General features: G+C 42.8%; 1 protein-coding gene across 1 annotated transcript in view; it reads right to left on the bottom strand.

Moving 5' to 3' along the window:
• LOC135074419 (transmembrane protein 94) overlaps window positions 1-22,692 on the bottom strand; it is a 39,060-nt gene that overhangs the window by 770 nt on the left and 15,598 nt on the right. The window contains exons 15-26 of the mRNA XM_063968707.1: window positions 21,187-21,386; window positions 19,576-19,677; window positions 18,045-18,177; window positions 17,433-17,603; window positions 15,659-15,787; window positions 9,773-9,852; window positions 9,516-9,639; window positions 8,707-8,829; window positions 7,445-7,618; window positions 3,457-3,733; window positions 2,157-2,250; window positions 1,275-1,451 (exon numbers count right to left, since the gene is read on the bottom strand). Coding sequence (XP_063824777.1) covers window positions 1,275-1,451; window positions 2,157-2,250; window positions 3,457-3,733; window positions 7,445-7,618; window positions 8,707-8,829; window positions 9,516-9,639; window positions 9,773-9,852; window positions 15,659-15,787; window positions 17,433-17,603; window positions 18,045-18,177; window positions 19,576-19,677; window positions 21,187-21,386 — 1,784 coding nt within the window. The remainder of the gene's footprint in view (window positions 1-1,274; window positions 1,452-2,156; window positions 2,251-3,456; window positions 3,734-7,444; window positions 7,619-8,706; window positions 8,830-9,515; window positions 9,640-9,772; window positions 9,853-15,658; window positions 15,788-17,432; window positions 17,604-18,044; window positions 18,178-19,575; window positions 19,678-21,186; window positions 21,387-22,692) is intronic.

The raw sequence follows: 22,692 nt of genomic DNA, 5'->3' as shown, positions 1-22,692 counted from the left end.
GGCGACCATTTTGTACCAGTGACTTGATTGGCGCGCATATCACCCGCGTCCGCGGCGGTTGCGGGGCGGCAGCCCCTACTGAGTTCCAGGGATGTTATGGATATCTGTAACCGTAACCGAAACTTTCGGATATCCGAAATAATAAAATATCCGAAACCGTAACCGATTCATAAGTTTCGGATAGTTTCGGATGTAGTTTAAATTGTTTTTTGTGTAGTATTATAGGTAAAGGCATAACAGCCTAATTTACCTTTATAATGCCATCTAGTATCAATTTTTATTACTTTTTATTCGATGTAAAGTGTGCGGCCATGAATGAACCGTGTTGGACAACTATTGCAAATTGCATTCTAGAGCACAGATATTCGTAACCGTAACCGAAACTTTCGGATATCCGAAATTAAAAAAATATTCGTAACCGTAACCAAAACCGGTATAATATTATTCCTATATCCGTAACCGTATCCATAACCGAAACTACATATCCATAACATCCCTATTGAGTTCTTAGCCTATGAGTGGCGTTGTCAGTTTCAATATTTGTTTCCATGTAAAATATGGGTAGTGACCGTCCATTCTGGTCACAATAGATATGTTAACACCACCAATCAATTGACGTACTTTTTAAAACTGTCAAAACGAAACTCTCCCATAGATTTTGTATGGCACTACAAGCAAGTGACGTCACTATTTTGTCAACTCAAACTACTTTTTTCAATTACAATGCGACCAAAAATCGTAATTTACAGGTAATTTAAAAATAATTAAGTTTTTAAGACCAGAATGAAGTGTCTTTTTAGTAAAGTTGTGATTTCGAATTAATGGAGAATGGTGTCAAATTGTCCATTAAATCTTCCTGCGTGCAGTTTGGGCACGGCACTCACTTGATCTCCTGCCACTTGATCAGTTCGTTGACCGCGAACACGGCGAGCGGCGAGGCGGCGCACGCGAGCGCCAGCGGCCAACGCGCGGCCAGCCGCAGCGAGCACAGCCCCCAGCGCGCGCACAGCCCGTACTATACCTTCGCGAAGTAAAACTTCTGTACGTAGTACTTATTATTATTGTGTGACGCCACTCACTTGATCTCCTGCCACTTGATCAGTTCGTTGACCGCGAACACGGCGAGCGGCGAGGCGGCGCACGCGAGCGCCAGCGGCCAACGCGCGGCCAGCCGCAGCGAGCACAGCCCCCAGCGCGCGCACAGCCCGTACTATACCTTCGCGAAGTAAAACTTCTGTACGTAGTACTTATTATTATTGTGTGACGCCACTCACTTGATCTCCTGCCACTTGATCAGTTCGTTGAGCGCGAACACGGCGAGCGGCGAGGCGGCGCACGCGAGCGCCAGCGGCCAGCGCGCGGCCAGCCGCAGCGAGCACAGCCCCCAGCGCGCGCACAGCCCGTACTGGCTGCTCAGCATCACCCAGCTGAACACGCTTTGCATTAATACTCTGCGGAGAAAAAACGATGGGTGAATAGGATACTACTTCATGACAAACCTGAAGACAAGCTTTATGTATTAATAATGCGTACTGTATGGCTACTATGGTTTATAATAGGTTGGACGAAGAAATGAAATCTTTGCCGTTAAATGTTTTTAAAGGAAAATTAAAATCATGGTTGATTGGGAAGGGTTTTTACATCATTAAGGAATACTTTGATGCTTTTAAGTTTCAGTAGTATGTACCCATATGTTTCCTGTTTTTGTTGCATGTATCTATTAAATTGAGTACATTAAGTAAGCTATTTGCATGCCAGTTGTGGTGATTTGTGCGAACTATTTTTATATTGACATCTGCTGTACCGCTTATCAAGCAAATAAATGGATTTTGATTTGATTTGATTTGAAGATATTATGGGGTGTGAAAAGAGATTGGCGTAGTTGTCTTACGTCCTTCCTTCCCTTTTCCCTAAAGGTTAATCTAAAGTATAATTTCACCACTTTACGAGAAACATTGTGGTTAACTACAGGTTAATTAATAAAATAAATAATTAATTAAGATTTTTGGTTTCATTGTAATTGAAAAAAAAAGTAGTTTGAGCTGACAAAATAGTGACGTCACAGGTTTGAATTGCCATACTATGGGAGAGTCGTTTTGACAGCTTTAAAAAGTACTTCAATTGATTGTTGGTGACAAATACCCTTGGATACTTACAATAGGACTACACTAGTCGACCAAACTCGGTTCGACCAGAAACATTTCTGCCATATGGAAGATTGTCTATGCACGAACGACAATGATATCACAACTGCGAACAAAACACAATCATTTTAGTATAGTTCCAAAATACTGAACTGTCCTATCCATGACATTGACAGTGGGGCGCCACCGTCAATACCGGATCGCTCTGGTTCCGATTTTTGCCATGTTGGAAACCTTATAGTTGAACGATGGTAGCGCCCCCCTGTCATTGAGTTTGGTGGGACAGTTCAGCGTGGGTCATCTATACAGAGCATTTTCACGTCAGACGCGAGATTACAGTATCTGTAGGTTTAGTGTGAGTTTACATCAAATGTCTTCACTAGTGACTGCGTAAAAAAAATTATATTAAATGTATGACGGATTTTCAGCGACCCTAGCGGATACTTTCAAGAACTAAAATCTTCATAGATTTTTTTGACGCGCTCACTATGGGCGACGTTTGATGTAAACTCACACTAATGCCCGTTTTCAATCCCTAATTTTTAAGTGACCCCTATACAGTGGTAATTTGTTCTCATAGGGGTCACTTAAAAATTAGGGATTGTGGTGAAAACGGGCATAAGCCTTCTATTGTTTCGCTCACTCACTTAAATGCACAGTAATAAGCGCGAGCGTGATATGCTGCGCCAAATACAGCCCGTCATAGAAGTCGTCGCCCCAGCCGTGCCAGCTACGCCGCGTCAGGTCTTGCTCGGGGTCGAAGGCGCCCGTATTGACTGGGTACACCAGCCAGCAGCCCGTCGCGTTGGTAGATGACGTTTAATGTAAACTCACACTAATGCCCGTTTTCACCATCAATCCTTAATTTTTAAGTGACCCCTATGGTAATACATAACAGGCATTTTGTTCTAATAGGGGTCACTTAAAAATTAGGGATTGATGGTGAAAACGGGCATAAGCCTATTGTTTCGCTCACTCACTTAAATGCACAGTAATAAGCGCGAGCGTGATATGCTGCGCCAAATACAGCCCGTCATAGAAGTCGTCGCCCCAGCCGTGCCAGCTGCGCCGCGTCAGGTCTCGCTCGGGGGCGAAGGCGCCCGTATTGACGGGGTACACCAGCCAGCAGCCCGTCGCGTTGGTAGACGACGTTTAATGTAAACTCACACCAATGCCCGTTTTCACCATCAATCCTTAATTTTTAAGTGACCCCTATGGTAATACATAACAGGCATTTTGTTCTAATAGGGGTCACTTAAAAATAGGGATTGATGGTGAAAACGGGCATAAGCCTTTTGTTTCGCTCACTCACTTAAATGCACAGTAATAAGCGCGAGCGTGATATGCTGCGCCAGATACAGCCCGTCATAGAAGTCGTCACCCCAGCCGTGCCAGCTGCGCCGCGTCAGGTCTCGCTCGGGGTCGAAGGCGCCCGTATTGACGGGGTACACTAGCCAGCAGCCCGTCGCGTTGGTGGCGATCGAGATTTGCTCGCAAAATTCCCGCAGAGTGTACCCGTAGAGAACGAGGATCGAGATAGCAGCGGGGAGGAACTTGCAGGCGTAGCACCAGAATATGAATAACGCCATCTGGGGGATAAGGACATGTTTAAAATAAATGAATTTATAATCGTATTCGAAAGAAAGAAACAGACATTTATTACATCACCCTAAGTACGGGCGACAGCACATCCAGACTTAGCACTTATTACAACTACATACATACGCCGGATTGTTTACCTTGATGTGCCTTCGTCTGTACATTAAAACAAAAGTAACATAAGAAAACACGAAAAACGCATAAAAACAGGATGGCAATACAGGGTGCAGTGCCAGCTACCCACCCTTTCGTAATCGTCTATCGTCATGCTCATTTGCTGGGGAGGGAGTATGTGTCGGTCATTTTAATTTTCCTTGCGGATCTCCTCATTTCTGATTCGATCACGCGGGAAATTCAGAGCTTGGCAACCTTTAACGGGACTATTCCCACCTCTCGTTTCCACCACTGCAACTCCTGTGTAACCAGGATTTACAACTTGACCGCCATAAAAACCCAACCAATGAAGGTCAAGTTTGTCCCGGGGAAAAGTTAAACTGTCATTGGACCCGCAACGAAATTAATCAGAAGAACATAGGAGTTCGAAATTAAAGGTCTGAGTATCAGGGATGTTATGGATATCCGTAACCGTAACCGAAACTTTCAGATATCCGAAATAAAAAAATATCCGAAACCGTAACCGTTTCGGATAGTTTCGGATGTAGGCAGTTTAAATTGTTTTTTGTATAGCATTATAATATGTAAAGGCATAACAGCCTGATTTACCGTTAATGCCGTCTAGAATCAATTTTTATTTTTTTATTTGATGTAAAGTGTGCGGCCATGAATGAACCGTGTTGGACAAATATTGCAAATTGCATTCTAAAGCACAGATATCCGTAACCGTAACCGAAACTTTCGGATATCCGAAATAAAAAAAAATCCCTAACCGTAACCGAAACCGGTATAATATTATTTCTATATCCATAACCGAAACTACATATCCATAACATCCCTACTGAGTATCTGATACGGTGACGATGGTTATGACTTTGGTTTTCAGTCCGATAAGGAGCTATAATTAGACATCGTTGCACGTGCCTGTGTGTGCACGCCGAGCTGCGGGCGCGTGGCGGCGCGCTGCATGCAGGCGGCGTCGAGCGGCGCGCAGGCCAGCGGCGCGGCCAGCAGCGGGCACGCCACGCAGCCCAGCCACGCGCAGCCGGAGTCTTAGAAGACTTAGATTATGCCGATGACCTTTGTTTGCTGAGTCACACGCATCACGATATGCAATCCAAAATTGATGACCTACATCGAGAGGCGGGCATCACGGGGCTCCAAATTAACTGCCGGAAGACCCAAGAGATGCGATCTGGAGTGAGGAATTGCACACCATTACGGATTGGTGCAGAGGATGTGGAACGTGTCCACAATTTTACCTTCGCACAACTTCGCCCCGTATGGCAGTCACGGAAACTGACCCGAAGGGTCAAGATCAAAATTTTCGGGTCCAACGTTAAATCCGTGCTGCTCTATGGGTGTGAAACGTGGAAGGTCACCAAGGTCATCTCGCACCAGCTGCAGGTCTTCGTCAACCGCTGCCTTCGCCGAATTCTCGGCATATACTGGCCTGAGAAAATCTCCAACGTCGAGCTATTGGAACGCTGCCACGAAATTCCGATCGACCAGCAGATCAAGCGCCGCAAGTGGAACTGGATTGGCCACACTCTCCGAAGGGATCCCGATCACATCCCCAAGCAGGCTCTGGATTGGAACCCGCAAGGAAAACGCAAACGTGGTCGCCCCAAGCAAACTTGGCGGCGCACTGTGGCAGACGAGGCGAAGAAGATCGGCAAGACTTGGAGCGAGATCAAACACATAGCTATAGGACCATAAGTCAAGTAAGTCAGTGGCACGTGCCTGTGTGTGCACGCCGAGCTGCGGGCGCGTGGCGGCGCGCTGCATGCAGGCGGCGTCGAGCGGCGCGCAGGCCAGCGGCGCGGCCAGCAGCGGGCACGCCACGCAGCCCAGCCACGCGCAGCCGGAGTCTTAGAAGACTTAGATTATGCCGATGACCTCTGTTTGCTGAGCCACACGCGTCACGATATGCAATCCAAAATTAATGACCTACATCGAGAGGCGGGCATCACGGGGCTCAAAATTAACTGCCGGAAGACCCAAGAGATGCGATCTGGAGTGAGGAATTGCACACCATTACGGATTGGTGCAGAGGATGTGGAACGTGTCCACAATTTTACCTACCTCGGGAGCGTCGTGTCAGAGACTGGAGGTACCGAAGAGAACATCACTTCGCGCATTGCCAAGGCTAGAGCCACCTTCGCACAACTTCGCCCCGTATGGCAGTCACGGAAACTGACCCGAAGGGTCAAGATCAAAATTTTCGGGTCCAACGTTAAATCCGTGCTGCTATATGGGTGTGAAACGTGGAAGGTCACCGAGGTCATCTCGCACCAGCTGCAGGTCTTCGTCAACCGCTGCCTTCGCCGAATTCTCGGCATATACTGGCCCGAGAAAATCTCCAACGTCGAGCTATTGGAACGTTGCCACGAAATTCCGATCGACCAGCAGATCAAGCGCCGCAAGTGGAACTGGATTGGCCACACTCTCCGAAGGGATCCCGATCACATCCCCGAGCAGGCTCTGGATTGGAACCCCCAAGGAAAACGCAAACGTGGTCGCCCCAAGCAAACTTGGCGGCGCACTGTGGCAGACGAGGCGAAGAAGATCGGCAAGACTTGGAGCGAGATCAAACACATAGCTATAGGACCATAAGTCAAGTAAGTCAGTGGCACGTGCCTGGCTGTGCACGCCGAGCTGCGGGCGCGTGGCGGCGCGCTGCATGCAGGCGGCGTCGAGCGGCGCGCAGGCCAGCGGCGCGGCCAGCAGCGGGCACGCCACGCAGCCCAGCCACGCGCAGCCGGAGTCTTAGAAGACTTAGATTATGCCGATGACCTCTGTTTGCTGAGCCACACGCGTCACGATATGCAATCCAAAATTAATGACCTACATCGAGAGGCGGGCATCACGGGGCTCAAAATTAACTGCCGGAAGACCCAAGAGATGCGATCTGGAGTGAGGAATTGCACACCATTACGGATTGGTGCAGAGGATGTGGAACGTGTCCACAATTTTACCTACCTCGGGAGCGTCGTGTCAGAGACTGGAGGTACCGAAGAGAACATCACTTCGCGCATTGCCAAGGCTAGAGCCACCTTCGCACAACTTCGCCCCGTATGGCAGTCACGGAAACTGACCCGAAGGGTCAAGATCAAAATTTTCGGGTCCAACGTTAAATCCGTGCTGCTATATGGGTGTGAAACGTGGAAGGTCACCGAGGTCATCTCGCACCAGCTGCAGGTCTTCGTCAACCGCTGCCTTCGCCGAATTCTCGGCATATACTGGCCCGAGAAAATCTCCAACGTCGAGCTATTGGAACGTTGCCACGAAATTCCGATCGACCAGCAGATCAAGCGCCGCAAGTGGAACTGGATTGGCCACACTCTCCGAAGGGATCCCGATCACATCCCCGAGCAGGCTCTGGATTGGAACCCCCAAGGAAAACGCAAACGTGGTCGCCCCAAGCAAACTTGGCGGCGCACTGTGGCAGACGAGGCGAAGAAGATCGGCAAGACTTGGAGCGAGATCAAACGCATAGCTCAAGACCGAACGCGATGGAGGGCTGTTGTGGACGCCCTCTGCCCCATCTAGGGGACATAGGACCATAAGTCAAGTAAGTCAGTGGCACGTGCCTGGCTGTGCACGCCGAGCTGCGGGCGCGTGGCGGCGCGCTGCATGCAGGCGGCGTCGAGCGGCGCGCAGGCCAGCGGCGCGGCCAGCAGCGGGCACGCCACGCAGCCCAGCCACGCGCAGCCGCCCACGCTCAGCGCTAGGGGCAGGAACGCACATAGCGACCCGACCTGTGACGAACATTATTATAACATTAGCTGTGCCCGCGACTTCGTACGCGTGAAAATACACTCGCGAGCAAAAATATGGAATCACCCTATTTGTTTCGAGCGATCACAAAAACTAAATGACTAATAGAAGACAAATAAAAACGGTACCATTTTAAAGGTAATATTATAAACTTTAAATTGATACCACAGATACATGCATAGCCATTCAGTTCTTAAGATCGCTCGGAACAAAACACAAGGTGGTGATTCCATATTTTTGCTCGTAAGTATAGTTTGAATAAATTTTCCCGTTTTGCAACATTTATTCCTTGATAAATAGGCTATCCAACACAAAAAGATTTTTTCAAATCAGCGGGCACGCCACGCAGCCCAGCCACGCGCAGCCGCCCACGCTCAGTGCTAGGGGAAGGAACGCGCATAGCGACCCGACCTGAGACCAAATACATGTACATAAAACTATACATTTTCGTTGCAAAATAATACCCTATTAAAATCCATACGCTGTTTAGAATATTAAGCCGGGTCAAGACGAAGTAATGTATCACGAATTTTACGTATGGACGGCACTACGAGCATTACATGTAAAGTGCTGCGCATACTATTTCAATTACATTACACGGTAAATTACATTACACATTACACCCGTCTGAACACGGCTTTAGGGACATCGATGTGATAGCGTGGATGACGAAAGAGGAGAATAAGGGACATAATATATTTGAACATCAGGCCAACTAACTAAAAAAAAACTAACTAACTAAAAAAAAAAAAAAAAAAAAATTGAAATTAACTAGTTACAACCTTGTTCTTCAATTGAGTTTTCTAGAATTATTTCAAAAAACTATTTCTTACCAGCTTACTAATTGGTCATAAGTTAACACGACCTAAATAAATGTTCAACCATATGCATGCTATCAACACTAGACAAGTAAAGTTAAGTGAGCTGCCACACTGGCGGATTGCAGCTGCGACTGCGCGGCGAACACGTCGCGGATGCGCAACTTTTCCGCCTCAAGTTTTCGCCTCGTGTTCGCCGCGCTCCGCTTGTAATCTGCCAGTATGGCAAGGCCCTAACTAAGTTATGATACCTGTAACAGCGCGATGAAGCAAACGCTGCACATCCAAAACTGTGTGCTGTTCCACAGGCACGTGGTGAAGTGCCGCGACATCGTGATCAGCGTGAACAGCGACACGTCCGCGTCGCGCGTCATCTGCCGGCACACCATTCATTTATAGCTCGCGCAACAAGAGTTGAGGCAGAGTAAATACAAAATGAGTAGGTCATCTTCACAGAAACGCACCAAGCGCGGTTTGTATGTGAGCGCGCCAATACGTATGCGGCGCGCACGCACACACTGACAAAATTTAGCCTGGATTAGCGGGGAGTTGATACATGAACACTTTGAACAATGATTAAAAACTTTTTAACCATTTTTAAAGCTAATTAAATACGATATTATTATTAGGCTATTTAATTATAAACTCGTTTAAAAAGGATTAAAAACGTAAATAAGTACTTATAAAGTAAATGAGTAATCTTACCTGTTTACTGCAGTAATTAGTCAGCGGCTGATTTTGCCACTTGTTTTGCAACTTTACAAGCAGCATGGAAATATAGTAAAGCAAGTTAACGTTATGCAGGTATTTGACATAGTAGTATTTTTAATGGCAAAACTCAACAACCATTTGATAAGAGCACACAGGAAAATCACATTATTCTTAAGCGTGTACTTTTGAAGTAATAATTCGTAAATTTTTGTATACTTCGGAAATCGCACAAAAAAGCTAAGCAAAGCAGGGTGTTGCCATCATTCGATGAACTCTCTTCAGCTCATCTCGTTTCTAATTTCCATAAAAATATATTACACTTAAAATATCACTCAAAAATGTATCTTACCGAAAGGGAGCAAGGCACAGAGTTGAGCGCCCTGGCCAAGTCAATCGGGCCTATGCACTTGTCAGGTACTTGGTAAGGCGGCATTTTCTGACACAGCACTGGGTACAACGGCTCTACTGCTATGCTGTAACATGTTATATTTGTTATGTTAGATGTATCATAAGTAATAAGTCAGTTAATAGAAGTTGTAATAAAATATACTAATTTTCAGTCTTTAGCCCAATTTATGGACAAAGGCACAATAAAAAAGGTCATACCTTGCATCCGCTTGCATGAATATTTCCATATTGAGGCAATTCGCAGCAGATCCCATGACGCAAACCACCTCACCATAGTCCTGCAATAAAATTTTAGTCTTAGTAGGGTATTGTTGTTTTTATTTAATTCCACCAGCCCCCTTTCGTCACCCGAGGAACTAGCCGGAAGGTTAGCGTAACATCCCTACGCGGATAGTTAGTGACTGGAACTCACTGCTTGCTGATTCTTTCCTGAACACTATACTCTTCAAGGCGAGAGTAAATAGGCATTTACTGGGCAGGTATGACTACCCTAGACTTCATCTCATTTAATATCACTAGGTAGATTAACGATCTGATGAAGGTCGCGAGAAGACCCTGGATATGGGCAGCGCAGGACCCGTCGTTGTGGAATTCCTTGTGGTAGGCCTTTCTCCAGCTGACGTCTTATCTGTACCTACTTTTCATGATTTGGAGTTATGATGATTGGCTTTCTTTCTTTTACGGTCGGTTGCCACCTGAGGCCAAGCCGTTGGCTCCGTCATTTGAATTAAGAGCGTTGTAGCAAAAAGTTGGCGTTCGAATTTTAGGTTTTTATTGCTTGACGTCGCGTAGTGAGTGCGCAAACTGCATTTATCTGTACAATTTCAACGCTGCGTCGACTAAACGATCTTAATCCGTAGTTGTATCGTACCTAAGACAGTACATCATACATAATAATAAAGAAATAATGTATAATTTACCTATTTGATTTTTTCTCAGATCAGACTTTTAGCAAAATCAAGTTACGTAATTAATGTATTTTTTACACTAGTAAATCCCGCGACAAGTTTTTAATCTTTAAATTGAGTAAAGTAATAAGTTGATGGGTTTGAAAGAATTATGTTTTATTTTATTCTTTTTACAGCATCAAAAGCTTGTTTATGAAAAATATTTACTATTTAAATTTTACTTTTGACTTTTTAGTTTTTATGATGCGGGATGGAAAAATTAAAATTTATTCTGATTTTGTGACGTTTCCGCACATAAATATGGATAGGTTAAATAAATAGAATGAAATGTATGAAAACGAGCGTGCCATTTTTTAAACGTTATCTATAATATCTGTGTCCATCAAAGAGCTCGTAACTAAACATCGTAAGCGCCATTCAAATTATTATCTAAAAGTTAATAATAAATATTTAGTTTTTGTAAATCTAAACAAGTCAGGAAATCAAATAGGTAAATACTGATATCATTGTGATTTTATAGAATTTAATTTTATAAACCACGGTCGTATTATGCTAAAAAATCAGAGGTAACTTTAAGATTTTTATCCATAGAGCAAAATTTATCTAATCGTGTTTTTAAACAGTTATCCCATTAGGTACACAATTACACATACGTTCTGTAATACAAACCCATCAAAAACAATACTTGTCAAAAAACCAAGTCTCACTACTCAGTTGTTCTAATAATAATAATAATAATAATAAAAATCTTTATTTGGCACGGGACAAAAAAATGACAATTACAAGTATAAAAAGGTACACAAAGAAGAAAAAAATAAAAAATAAAAAACAGTAAAATAATCCAGCCAGATCAGTAAAAATCCCGAGCCAAAAAGGCGCCCGCTCAGCGATACTCGGGACATAAGTAAATGTCCCGACGCTGATTTTCAGCGAGTACCCTTGCCTAGGCCTCGGCTGTTGGGACCCAAACCGCGTCCGCCAAACATAAACTAATTATTTTATTAAAACTTTTATATATTCAAGAGCGGATAGGGGATGCTCAACAGTCGAGGCCCCGCGTGGCGCTCTGCTAACATATAAACAAACAATAAAAATAAAATAACATTACAGACACTAAGCTAAAGACAAAATCAAGAAAAATACTAATAAATGAAGAATGTGTAGGTGTGTTGTGTGTGTGCTCCTGAACGTGCCATCAATGCGTTAGTGTGGGTGACGTGTTGAGTGTTGTGTGTTTACTAATAAATAAATAAATAAGTCAACGAAACGGGAATAAAATAAAATAAATAAAATGTTAATGAACAATAATAAGTAATAATAAATACTAAAGTAACGATCACAGACCTCCTGCAAATGTCATAAATCATACGACTGTTTAAGTTAAACAGTTTAACATAACATGGCGAAAATCGGAGACATCCAGCATCGACAAAAGCGCCCTCTAGTTATGCAGGCACTCTGCGTGGGAAATTGGCCAAGACGCAGTAGTGTGAACACAATCTCGGCTACTTTCTCCCCATTAATCGAGTGCGTCGCTCACACTTCGGTGTGCGACTCGGGCGAATCGCCGAACATCGCACTCGCGCCACACATAATCTGTGGCAGACGACACGAGCGACTCCGAGCGAGGAACTCTGCGCAAAAAGAAAAAAAAAATAAAATAAAATAAAATAAAATAAAACGCGTCGCGTGTCTCTGCACTCTTTGCTGCTCTGTCTGTGCCTCATCCCTGACCGCGTGCTAGCTACCACGTCAAATATTACACGTAATTAAACGTGGTTTGTGGTTATGGAAGATGAATTACTTACTTACTACTACTTCTACGGTAAAAAGTTGTGAGATCCATGTAATACCAAGTTCAGTCCAGGAAATCATTAACGTTTTACATAAATATATTGACTTGGCCATCGCATGAAAACACGTGTAAATTAAATTATTTAGTGCGAAATGAAACGAAATTTTGCATGCCTGTGTAGACATGCAAAATTTCAGCTCAATGGGAAAACGGGAAGTAAGTAAATTTTAAGTTGCAAGATTTTACAACTCCAGATGTCAAAGAAAATAAAAGCTTGTAGATAGCTTTACAAAGAAAATAAAGATTTATGAAGAAAATAAAAAGTACTGTCTACGATAGATACATTTGTTAGGCCGTGTTGCACCGTCTTACTTTAACATTGACATCAAAATTTTGGATGTCAAAAATCTGTCTAACATAAAACACCGGTTATTGTCAGTTAGGGTCAAAGTTAGGTGGTGCATCTCAGCCTTAGTGTATTTTAATTAAATTTAATACAAATAAGGATGACGAAAATAATCGATAAGTGATCTCACTCGAATATTTCTTATAGTAGGTATACAAGATGTCGAACAAATGGTTACTTACTGAAAAAGTGCTTCATGAGACCTAGCAAACGGCATCAATAATATGTTTAAAAATGAACTGAATCTATTCAAAAAACCTATATTTCCAGCTTTCATACATTTAATACAGTTACAAACAAACACGAAATCAATGGTTTCTGAGAATTCTGAGTGCCTTAATGCCGTCCCCTTTATCTGTTTATTTAGTATTTATTAATTAGTATCTCTTGATGATATTGTAGCAAGTTAAACCTAAAATCATGTTTTCCGTAAATTCCGCACTTGGAAGAAACCGCTGTCGGTGAGTAGTGTTCTAGCATTTTTTCAATTTTACCTACATTTAGGTTTTCTGTGCCCGTATCGAACCATTTCTGTAACTCTTTTTTCTTTTTAATTTATAATTGTCTACCAGTCTAGTTTCTATCAGTTTTATAATTGATGTTACTAATATATTGCATGCGGTGTTTACCTTAAATTAATTGTGCATTTAGTTATTACCACTATGGCTGTATGTATAATGTGTAAGCATCAATGTAACAATTTCTGGTAAACCAAATAAAATAAATAAATAAAATAATTTAAATAAGAATGCAATTTACGAGTTTGTTGTTTGATTACTATATATATTACTCAATTAAAAATTTAAATTTAATAAATTAACACTTCTAATATGGTAGGTATGGCTGGCGGCATACATTTAGTATGAAATTCGGAAACATTGAATTTTCGCATAGATCCAGTTTATTCTTTGACCTATTTATTGTTATTGTTTTAAAGAGCTCATGAAGCACTTACAGGACCAGTAAACAGTTTCTCGATATCTTGTATAATTAAAAATCAAGTGAAATCACTTATCGTTTCCACCCTGTACCTATACTTTTAAAAATAAACTCATTTTATACGTTCATTTGTATATAAGTATCTACAATACAAATACCTAACCAACTTAGCGGGCGGCGCGCGACGATTCCATGCTCTGTGTTACAATACAAATACCTAACCAACTTAGTTGACGTTTTATAAAACTACTAGCTTTCCGCCCGCGGCTTCGCCCGCGTGGAATTTTGTCTGTCACAGAAAAACTTTATCGCGCGCGTCCCTGTTTCAAAAACCGGGATAAAAACTATCCTATGTTCTTTCCCGGGACTCAAACTATCTCTATGCCAAATTTCATCAAAATCGGTTGCGAGGTTTAAGCGGGAAAGCGTAACAGACAGACAGAGTTACTTTCGCATTTATAATATTACTAGTTGGGATTTGTCTAAGTGTCATCGAGCGACCGCTGGTGGATTTGCCATTTACCTGACCTACCCCTTTATTACTAAACGTTTAATATCAGATGAATAGTTACGCACCAATTTCTTTCATTCAGTCGTCAATAATTGAACTTTCAGAAAAACATGACGAAGCGTTGTGTGACCATACAGAGCGTCTGTTTGTTCAACTTTTATTAGTAAGGAAGAGTATATTTTATGTTGGTAGAAACACAATAGCATAGACTAATGTTTTGACACCCTGTTAAAAATTTTATTAGTCATTTATTTTTTCCTGACTAAATAGATACCATAATTATCATAGATAGCAGGTTGGATTGTGTGTACGTGAGGCATTGCTGTGACACAGCCTATGGAGTGAAGCGGGGATGACTCATGTATGCATAACCTCACACTTGTGGATTTGGAATTGAAATGAGTATAATTTATTATAATACTTATTTCAATTCTAAATCTAAATCTAAATTCAATTTTACATCTGTTTCAACTCAACTAACATAGTTTTTAAGTGCAATTGTTATTAACAAACTGAGTCCTAGTAACTTGAATAAAGAATGATTTATTATTATTATTATTATTATTATAATAATATCTTTTATCTATTCTACCCATATTCTGAAGTAAAATAATAAAAAGTTTGAAAAGAAAGAAATTACAAGTCCGATTTACCTAAACAAATAAATTAAAAATACTTGCGGATCAAAAGTACTCAATCATACTACAATTTACGAAAAAATCACGCGTGACGCATATACGTCAGTGGGCAGTCAACTGACATAGACCCGGCGTCTACGAGTGCCAAAGCACGACTGATTATACCATTTGATGCACCCGATTTTATAGTATTTTCAAATTAATTTTTCATTTGAAGATTGAAGATAGATATTTTTTCTTTTTCACACAATAATAGTACTATGTTTCTTCTTAAGTATAAAGTAGTTTATGTTGCCAAATGACTTTTAGATTATGAGATGTGACCTGTTTTCTTGCAGTAATTTTCTCGAATTTTGACTATCTTAGACATGATAAAAATGCATTTTAATGAATTAAACATCAAAATTTTCTCAATACACTTTCTTCTTCAGGGTATGCTTATTCTAATGAATGCATTATATCTTCTTACTTAGAAATAAATTTGTTGTAATATTAGTTCAAAGTTGTGCCTTCGCGAGCTACCTGGAAATCGGGCTTTCGAAATTCGCTGTTTTCGTAGGCAAAAATCCAATTTGAACGAGATTTTGTCAATAGACATTCCGTAAAAACGTATGATAATTACGATGATATAAGTCAAAAGAAGCTATAACAATAAATTATATGACTAAAATCATTTCGAAATTTGCCAAATTCTCGATTTCTGCATGAAAAATGTGACAACGCTCTTAATTTAAACAGGTTTTAACGCGATACGCAAAAATTTAAAATTAATTATTGCAAAGACGTCATTTTTGTACGAACCGAACTATGGGTTAATATCAGGTGTAATTGCAGTGAAATATCTAACTTCTGTTGCACAAAAGAAAGCCTAAAATCCATTAGCATACCTGCATTATCTGCACCATAAGGCGCACGGAGCGCGCCGTGCAGTCCGTGAACAGCGACACCAGCAGCGGCACGTTGTCCACCTGCGCGATGTGCGGCCGGATGTTCTCGATGCCGCGCGGCAGCTTGGCCTGCCGATACAAACAAAAAATGCTGCAAATCTATTCATAATTTGCCAACAGAGATGGCAAAAAACTGACGTCATCAAACCATAGAAGAAACGCGTTTCAACAGCCGGGCTAGGATGCGCGCTGTGATAAATTCTTATCGATGATTTTAGACGTAAAATTGTATGGTCTTTTAATTAAAATTTTTAAATTGCTATTCCAGACGTTTATGGCTCATATCGATAAATAAGTGCGCGATAAACAAGCGTCAGCTGTAGGCTTGTCTTGAATTAAAGACATTATGACAGTAGTAAAGTTCGCTCACCGATTTCGCTGTCAGTATTGTGACTTGTAGTGCAGCATTTCTCGCGTGACATTATAGGCGAGTGATGAAGACGTGAGGTGGTTGTTACATCACGATGGTTTGACTCTCCCGGTTACTAATTTCAAAGTTTACCTTGTACCTTTGTTAGCCGGGTCACTCACCCGGTTGCTCATGTCGAAGTTGGCGGGCGCGGAGTGGTCGGTGGAGTCGGTGAGGCACGACAGCGAGCGGCACGCGTCCGCCGGCGACTCCGCGCCTTCCGCGTCGTCGTCATCATCTAGGAGCGAGTGTGCAGCTCGGCTGTTGACGTGTTAGCTGGTGCACTCACCCGGTTGCTCATGTCGAAGTTGACGGGCGCGGAGTGGTCGGTGGAGTCGGTGAGGCACGACAGCGAGCGGCACGCGTCCGCCGGCGACTCCGCGCCTTCCGCGTCGTCGTCATCATCTAGGAGCATCTAGGAGCGAGTCTGCAGCTCAGCTGTTGGCGTGTTAGCTCGTGCAACTCACCCGGTTGCTCATGTCGAAGTTGACGGGCGCGGAGTGGTCGGTGGAGTCGGTGAGGCACGACAGCGAGCGGCACGCGTCCGCCGGCGACTCCGCGCCTTCCGCGTCGTCGTCATCATCTAGGAGCGAGTCTGCAGCTCAGCTGTTGGCGTGTTAGCTCGTGCCACTCACCCGGTTGCTCATGTCGAAGTTGACGGGCGCGGAGTGGTCGGTGGAGTCGGTGAGGCACGACAGCGAGCGGCACGCGTCCGCCGGCGACTCCGCGCCTTCCGCGTCGTCGTCATCATCTAGGAGCGAGTCTGCAGCTCGGCTGTTGGCGTGTTAGCTCATGCAACTCACCCGGTTGCTCATGTCGAAGTTGACGGGCGCGGAGTGGTCGGTGGAGTCGGTGAGGCACGACAGCGAGCGGCACGCGTCCGCCGGCGACCCCGCGCCTTCCGCGTCGTCGTCATCATCTAGGAGCGAGTCTGCAGCTCGGCTGTTGACATGTTAGCTCATGCCACTCACCCGGTTGCTCATGTCGAAGTTGACGGGCGCGGAGTGATCGGTGGAGTCGGTGAGGCACGACAGCGAGCGGCACGCGTCCGCCGGCGACTCCGCGCCTTCCGCGTCGTCGTCATCATCTAGGAGCCAGTCTGCAGCTCGGCTGTTGACGTGTTAGCTGGTGCACTCACCCGGTTGCTCATGTCGAAGTTGACGGGCGCGGAGTGGTCGGTGGAGTCGGTGAGGCACGACAGCGAGCGGCACGCGTCCGCCGGCGACTCCGCGCCTTCCGCATCGTCGTCATCATCTAGGAGCGAGTCTGCAGCTCGGCTGTTGACATGTTAGCTGGTGCACTCACCCGGTTGCTCATGTCGAAGTTGACGGGCGCGGAGTGGTCGGTGGAGTCGGTGAGGCACGACAGCGAGCGGCACGCGTCCGCCGGCGACTCCGCGCCTTCCGCGTCGTCGTCATCATCGTCTAAGAGCGAGTCTGCTGACGGGTGTGAAGTGGCTATGCTGCCGCGCTGAAACTAACGCGAGCAGATTAACACGTGACAATTTTAATTGTATGTTTAAGACAGTAATATCTATATCTATTAGAACAGAACAAAAAAATCAAGCCACTTTCCGCAAGTACAATTACGCATATACAAATACTGCCTGTCTCATGTAATATGTTTGTGGCCAGGATTGCTCGTCGTAACGCATTCGTAAAGCAATATGAGTAAAAGGACTGTAGGCACCGAAGTCGCAACCAGTTTACAGTCAAATAGTGCGGGTGGGCGGAGCAATAGTGGTACCGCCCACACTAGGTCTTAATCTACCTAATAATGTTATTTATCTATGTTAGCACTTCATATCGCTGCAGCGACACAACACGCTGCAGCCCTGTATAAATTCTCAATAAATAAATAAACAAACAAACAAACTTTTTGTATCTTTTTATACTCAAGATCTTGTTATCAGCGTACCTTCAGTCCACTGTGCGTCGTAATAGAATGTCGCGCTTTCTTGATCTCGTTGTCAAACTTGACGGTCGTGTGCTCCAGGTTGATGGCGCCGGGCGCGGACATCGACAGCGCCTTGCTCGTCGATATGGTGTTGCTACGAACATCACTACGTCACTTCACTACGCCACGAGGACGACACCGCACGTGTGTTAGTGGTGGTTGTCAGTGTGTGAAGCTGAAGCGGTAGGGTTATTTGCAATGTCACGTGGCGCGAGCGGGGAATACGTGGGGTGTACGTGGGCCTTATATAGGGTGTGTAACGTATAAGACTGCGGAGAAGCCCACGCATGCCCTTGCCTGTTATCTATGCTACGTCGCACATATTTGGAACGTTACACGCGCGCCATGTGGCAATGTGACCTACCCTTAAATTACTGAGGCATTTAGAAGCAAAAGTTAGTAACAACATGAAGCATGCTAAATGATATTGAACACAGATGCAAATTATACTGAGGAACAGCAAGTTAATTAACACCAATTTACGTATGTATTAGTATTTTAAACGCGAGCAATTATTCAAAAAACACCATGACCACATTGTACGCTCATTAATACTGAGTAAAAAATTAGGACTTTGTATTTTCATAAGTATTTGTTATTAATTTAATAAATACATAATGCACCTACCTACTTTCTATTTTACAATGTGATCAATGTTGGTTTACACACTAACAACACATGCAAACACAAAATTAAGCACACTCAGTCAATCCTACAATGATGAGGGATTTGTGCTGAATGAAATATATTTAAGGGGACCTTACGTGTTTTAGTGTTCGTCCATAGCATTAAAAATAAAAAATACTAAGTTCTAAAACGAAAAATAAACGAGGACTAACTACAACTAACTAATAGCAAGTACGATAAAGTATTCAAGAAACTGCAAACATGTTCAATTTAAAATAATAATCTCGTTTAAACAGTGCAGATAAAATGCTTTTATACAATATTATACTTTTTCTTTTAAATGTCTGCAATGACTTTTACTAAAGCAGACAGTAGACAGGAAGAAAAGTGCTTCTAGACAATGTAACTTCGTTTCGACGCAAGATTACGCGATCCATCGCGCTTCTACGTCAGGGTATAAATGCAATGAAAATGGCGTAACCGTGTATGCGATAGTGATATTTTATTTATTTATGTATGTAAGTATAGACACAGCACAATATCAATTTAGGTTACATTAAGGTTTGTAGGTTGTGATTTAACATTGAGATGCGCATGAGTTGCTTTCGCGACTTTGTGAGGTAAATTCACGGCACAATGAAATAGCCGTAAATGGTCGGTCCACGATTCAAGGTCCATGATCAGTGGGTACATCTTAACTTCTTTAAGTTCCGTATTATGAAATGCCAATTCGTCGATTGTAATTCGTTTTGTAACACTAGAGATGGTAAAAGATACCAAAGCGAAGCTATTCCAATATTGAACTGACATAAATCGACGAGCGTTACATTGTCTACGAGCTGATGTTAGGCATAGAGAAACAAACCTATAGCAAAAGCCTCTCGCGGCGTCATACTTGTCGGCGGCGCTGGCGGCGTGCGCGCGCTCGCGGCCCAGCGTCTGCGACGACAGCGGGGACGCACTCTTGCTGTCGACAACACGCCGTATACGCTACCGTACAAACTACCGCACATCCAACTAAATACGTTCTTAAGTTTTTGTAATATATGTGCTATTTTGCAATGGTGTGCTGACGTCTGTACTGTAGCCCGACGGGACTAAGAGCGCTTTCACATTTAAGCAACTTTAGCAGCACGACAAACGCGCGTCAGACGCGCTGCCGATAATTTCATACTATATGACAGCGGATGCCTGCCTTCACATTACAAAAACGTCGCTGCTGCGTTACTGTCGCGCTTCTCACTCCCTAATGTGAAAGCGGCCTAAGCCCACTTTTCAGTCACTGAGTTCCTGTGTGACCAGGATCTAACAAAACCGCGACAGCGCCGCACATTCAAACACTGGCATTTTGTGTTCTTGTAATTTGTGCTATTTGACAATGATGTGCTGTCGTTTGTACTGTAGGTACTGTGTAGCCTGGGACTAAGCCCACCTGTCAGCCGCTGCGTTCCTGTACGGCCAGGATATACAGCTAATATCCCCTGGTACCTCCAATTCAACTGAATCGTAAGTACTTTAGCTCTGTAGCATCTTACGTTATTGTAAAATGTTGCTGTACTTGAATATGGTACAACATTAATGCAGCAGTTTATGCTTGAGTTTGAGTTGAGTAATATTATTATGCTTCGTTTTATAATGTCTTTCTTTTATGTTATTCCAGTAGTGTTATTGGACAGGTAATTTGCATATTTTTTCCGAATAACTTCAAAGACATCTCATTTAAATAATATAGAAAAATATTTAACAAAGCGAAAATAAGTCGCCTATGATTTTCTAGACAGTTTGAAGAAAAGGGGAAGTCTATTTCACACAGAGTTACCAAAATCCACCAACACAATGTCTTTTACATAAGTATGTTTTTTTAGTTTTCAACATTATTTTTTTCACATTTTGTTAGTGGAGCTTGGTAGTTAATTACACATCAAAACTATTTAAAAATAAAACACAGAAATGATTAAATTCCAAACAACAAAAGAAGTCATCTAACATGTCGTGTTGTGTGGTTTGTTTAGGTGACCTTAACGATGGCTGTGCGTGTTACAAAACCTTGTTACGATGGGAAGCTCCTTGTTAATCACTACACTGATGGTAAGCTTGTTGCATTGTTGACTTATTGTCAGCATTGGGAATCGAACCCAAAGACAACGATGAAACCTATTAATGTAGATTATTCAATGATTTGGTTATGTTATCCCCACCTTTTGCAAATACATTGTGTTTAATACTTATGCTAATCTTCGTAAGCAACACTGCCCCTTCATAAATCACCCTGTAGTCTCATTTAAATGATTAAACGTGGACCCTCGATATTATTGTAATTCAAGAATAGTCGAACTTTTAACCAACCCATTTAAGTGTTTAATTAGGTCTTTTTGAAATCTAGGATGAAGTTATGGTCAGATATTTTAATTTCCATTCCCATCAACTAGGAATTTAATTTCTTTTCCCAGGGAACTATAAATGTGAATATTGTTACCTGGGCTCAGTGTCGTTCATGAGCGATATGTGGCAGTTCCATCCTGATTCCAGTCCCATCTTTTCGCTGAACACTCGCGAGCGAAGTTCATTCTCTTTGCTGAAGTGAACGAAGCGAACGCACGCTCGTTCTAACCGTTCTATCAGCTCCACCATGTCGCTTTGCGCCTGGTACTGCATCGTCACCATGCCGATGAAAACCTGTAGGATTATTTAATATTGTTTGATAAAAATACTACACAATCATAGTATAGATGACCCACGCTGAACTGTCCCACCAAACTCAATGACAGGGGGGCGATTTTTGCCATGTTGGAAACCATATAGTTGAACGATGGTAGCGTTCAACTATATGGTTTCCAACATGGCAAAAATCGGAACCAGCGATCCGGTATTGACGGTGGCGCCCCACTGTCAATGTCATGGATAGGACAGTTCAGTATTTTGGAACTATAAGTATGGATGTTGAGGACATCCTATACGAAGATGAAAGAAGATTATGTATAAGCATGATATGAGATATCACTGTATAGTTGTCAAATCATCGTGCGCGATCACGAATAAACCGTGAGAACAATAACTGGTATACAGGGTGTTTCTTGTAAGGTGTCAAGCCGAAGGCAGGTGATAGGTGAGGGCTAGACCTATCGATTCCACCCCCATGTATGTTCTACGATTTTTCGTAGTTTAGAAGTTATCGTTAATTTTGTGATTTTTTCAAATTTTATGACCTAGTAGGCTTTAAATTTTTTTATCTTTTTTTTGGGTTGACTTTTCTCAGATTTCTTTTTTTTGACAGATTTCCTATTAATTGCAGATGTTTGAAAAAAATAATCACCTTCCTATCTTTGATGCAAGATACAAAATTTTTGCTAGAAACATAAAAAATATGATTTTAGCAGAACATTCTAAAATTTTCAACTTAAAAGTTTGAAAAAAAAAAAAGAACTTCCATAGGTCCAAAATAATTTTAAAAACTGCGCAGTTTTCTGAACTTTCATAATAACACAAAAAAACATGTACTTAATAGGCCATTATTTTCTGTAATCGCTCCACTAAAGTGGTAAGTCGGTGATTCCGTTACATGTTTTTGTCTTTCTTAGGACTAACTGATGTTTGCAATCCCTAAGTTTACGTTATGTAGAACACATTTAGAGACAATAACTGAAAAGAACATTTTTTTTATCCACAACGAGGAAGCTCTTGCCCTTCATCTGGTATACAACAGGGAATATGAAAATATTGATGAACTGCGGACAAAGCTGACTGAAGCACAAAACCACATTAGAATGCAAGAAGAAGCTTTTGTAAATTTACGAAGAATTTTTTTGCGTCGTTGTCGAATGTGCATACGGTCAACAGCGGACATTTTGAACATTTACTTTAAATTAAATCATTACACCCTTCTCTCTCTCTCTCACACACACACACACGCACGCACGCACGCACATACACACACACACACACACACGCACGCACACGCACGCACGCACACACACACACACAC

Source organism: Ostrinia nubilalis, chromosome 9 (assembly GCF_963855985.1).
Source record: "Ostrinia nubilalis chromosome 9, ilOstNubi1.1, whole genome shotgun sequence".
Lineage (NCBI taxonomy): Eukaryota > Metazoa > Arthropoda > Insecta > Lepidoptera > Crambidae > Ostrinia > Ostrinia nubilalis.
Note: the sequence above shows the minus strand (reverse complement) of the source record. Positions and strands in the feature narration are given on the sequence as shown.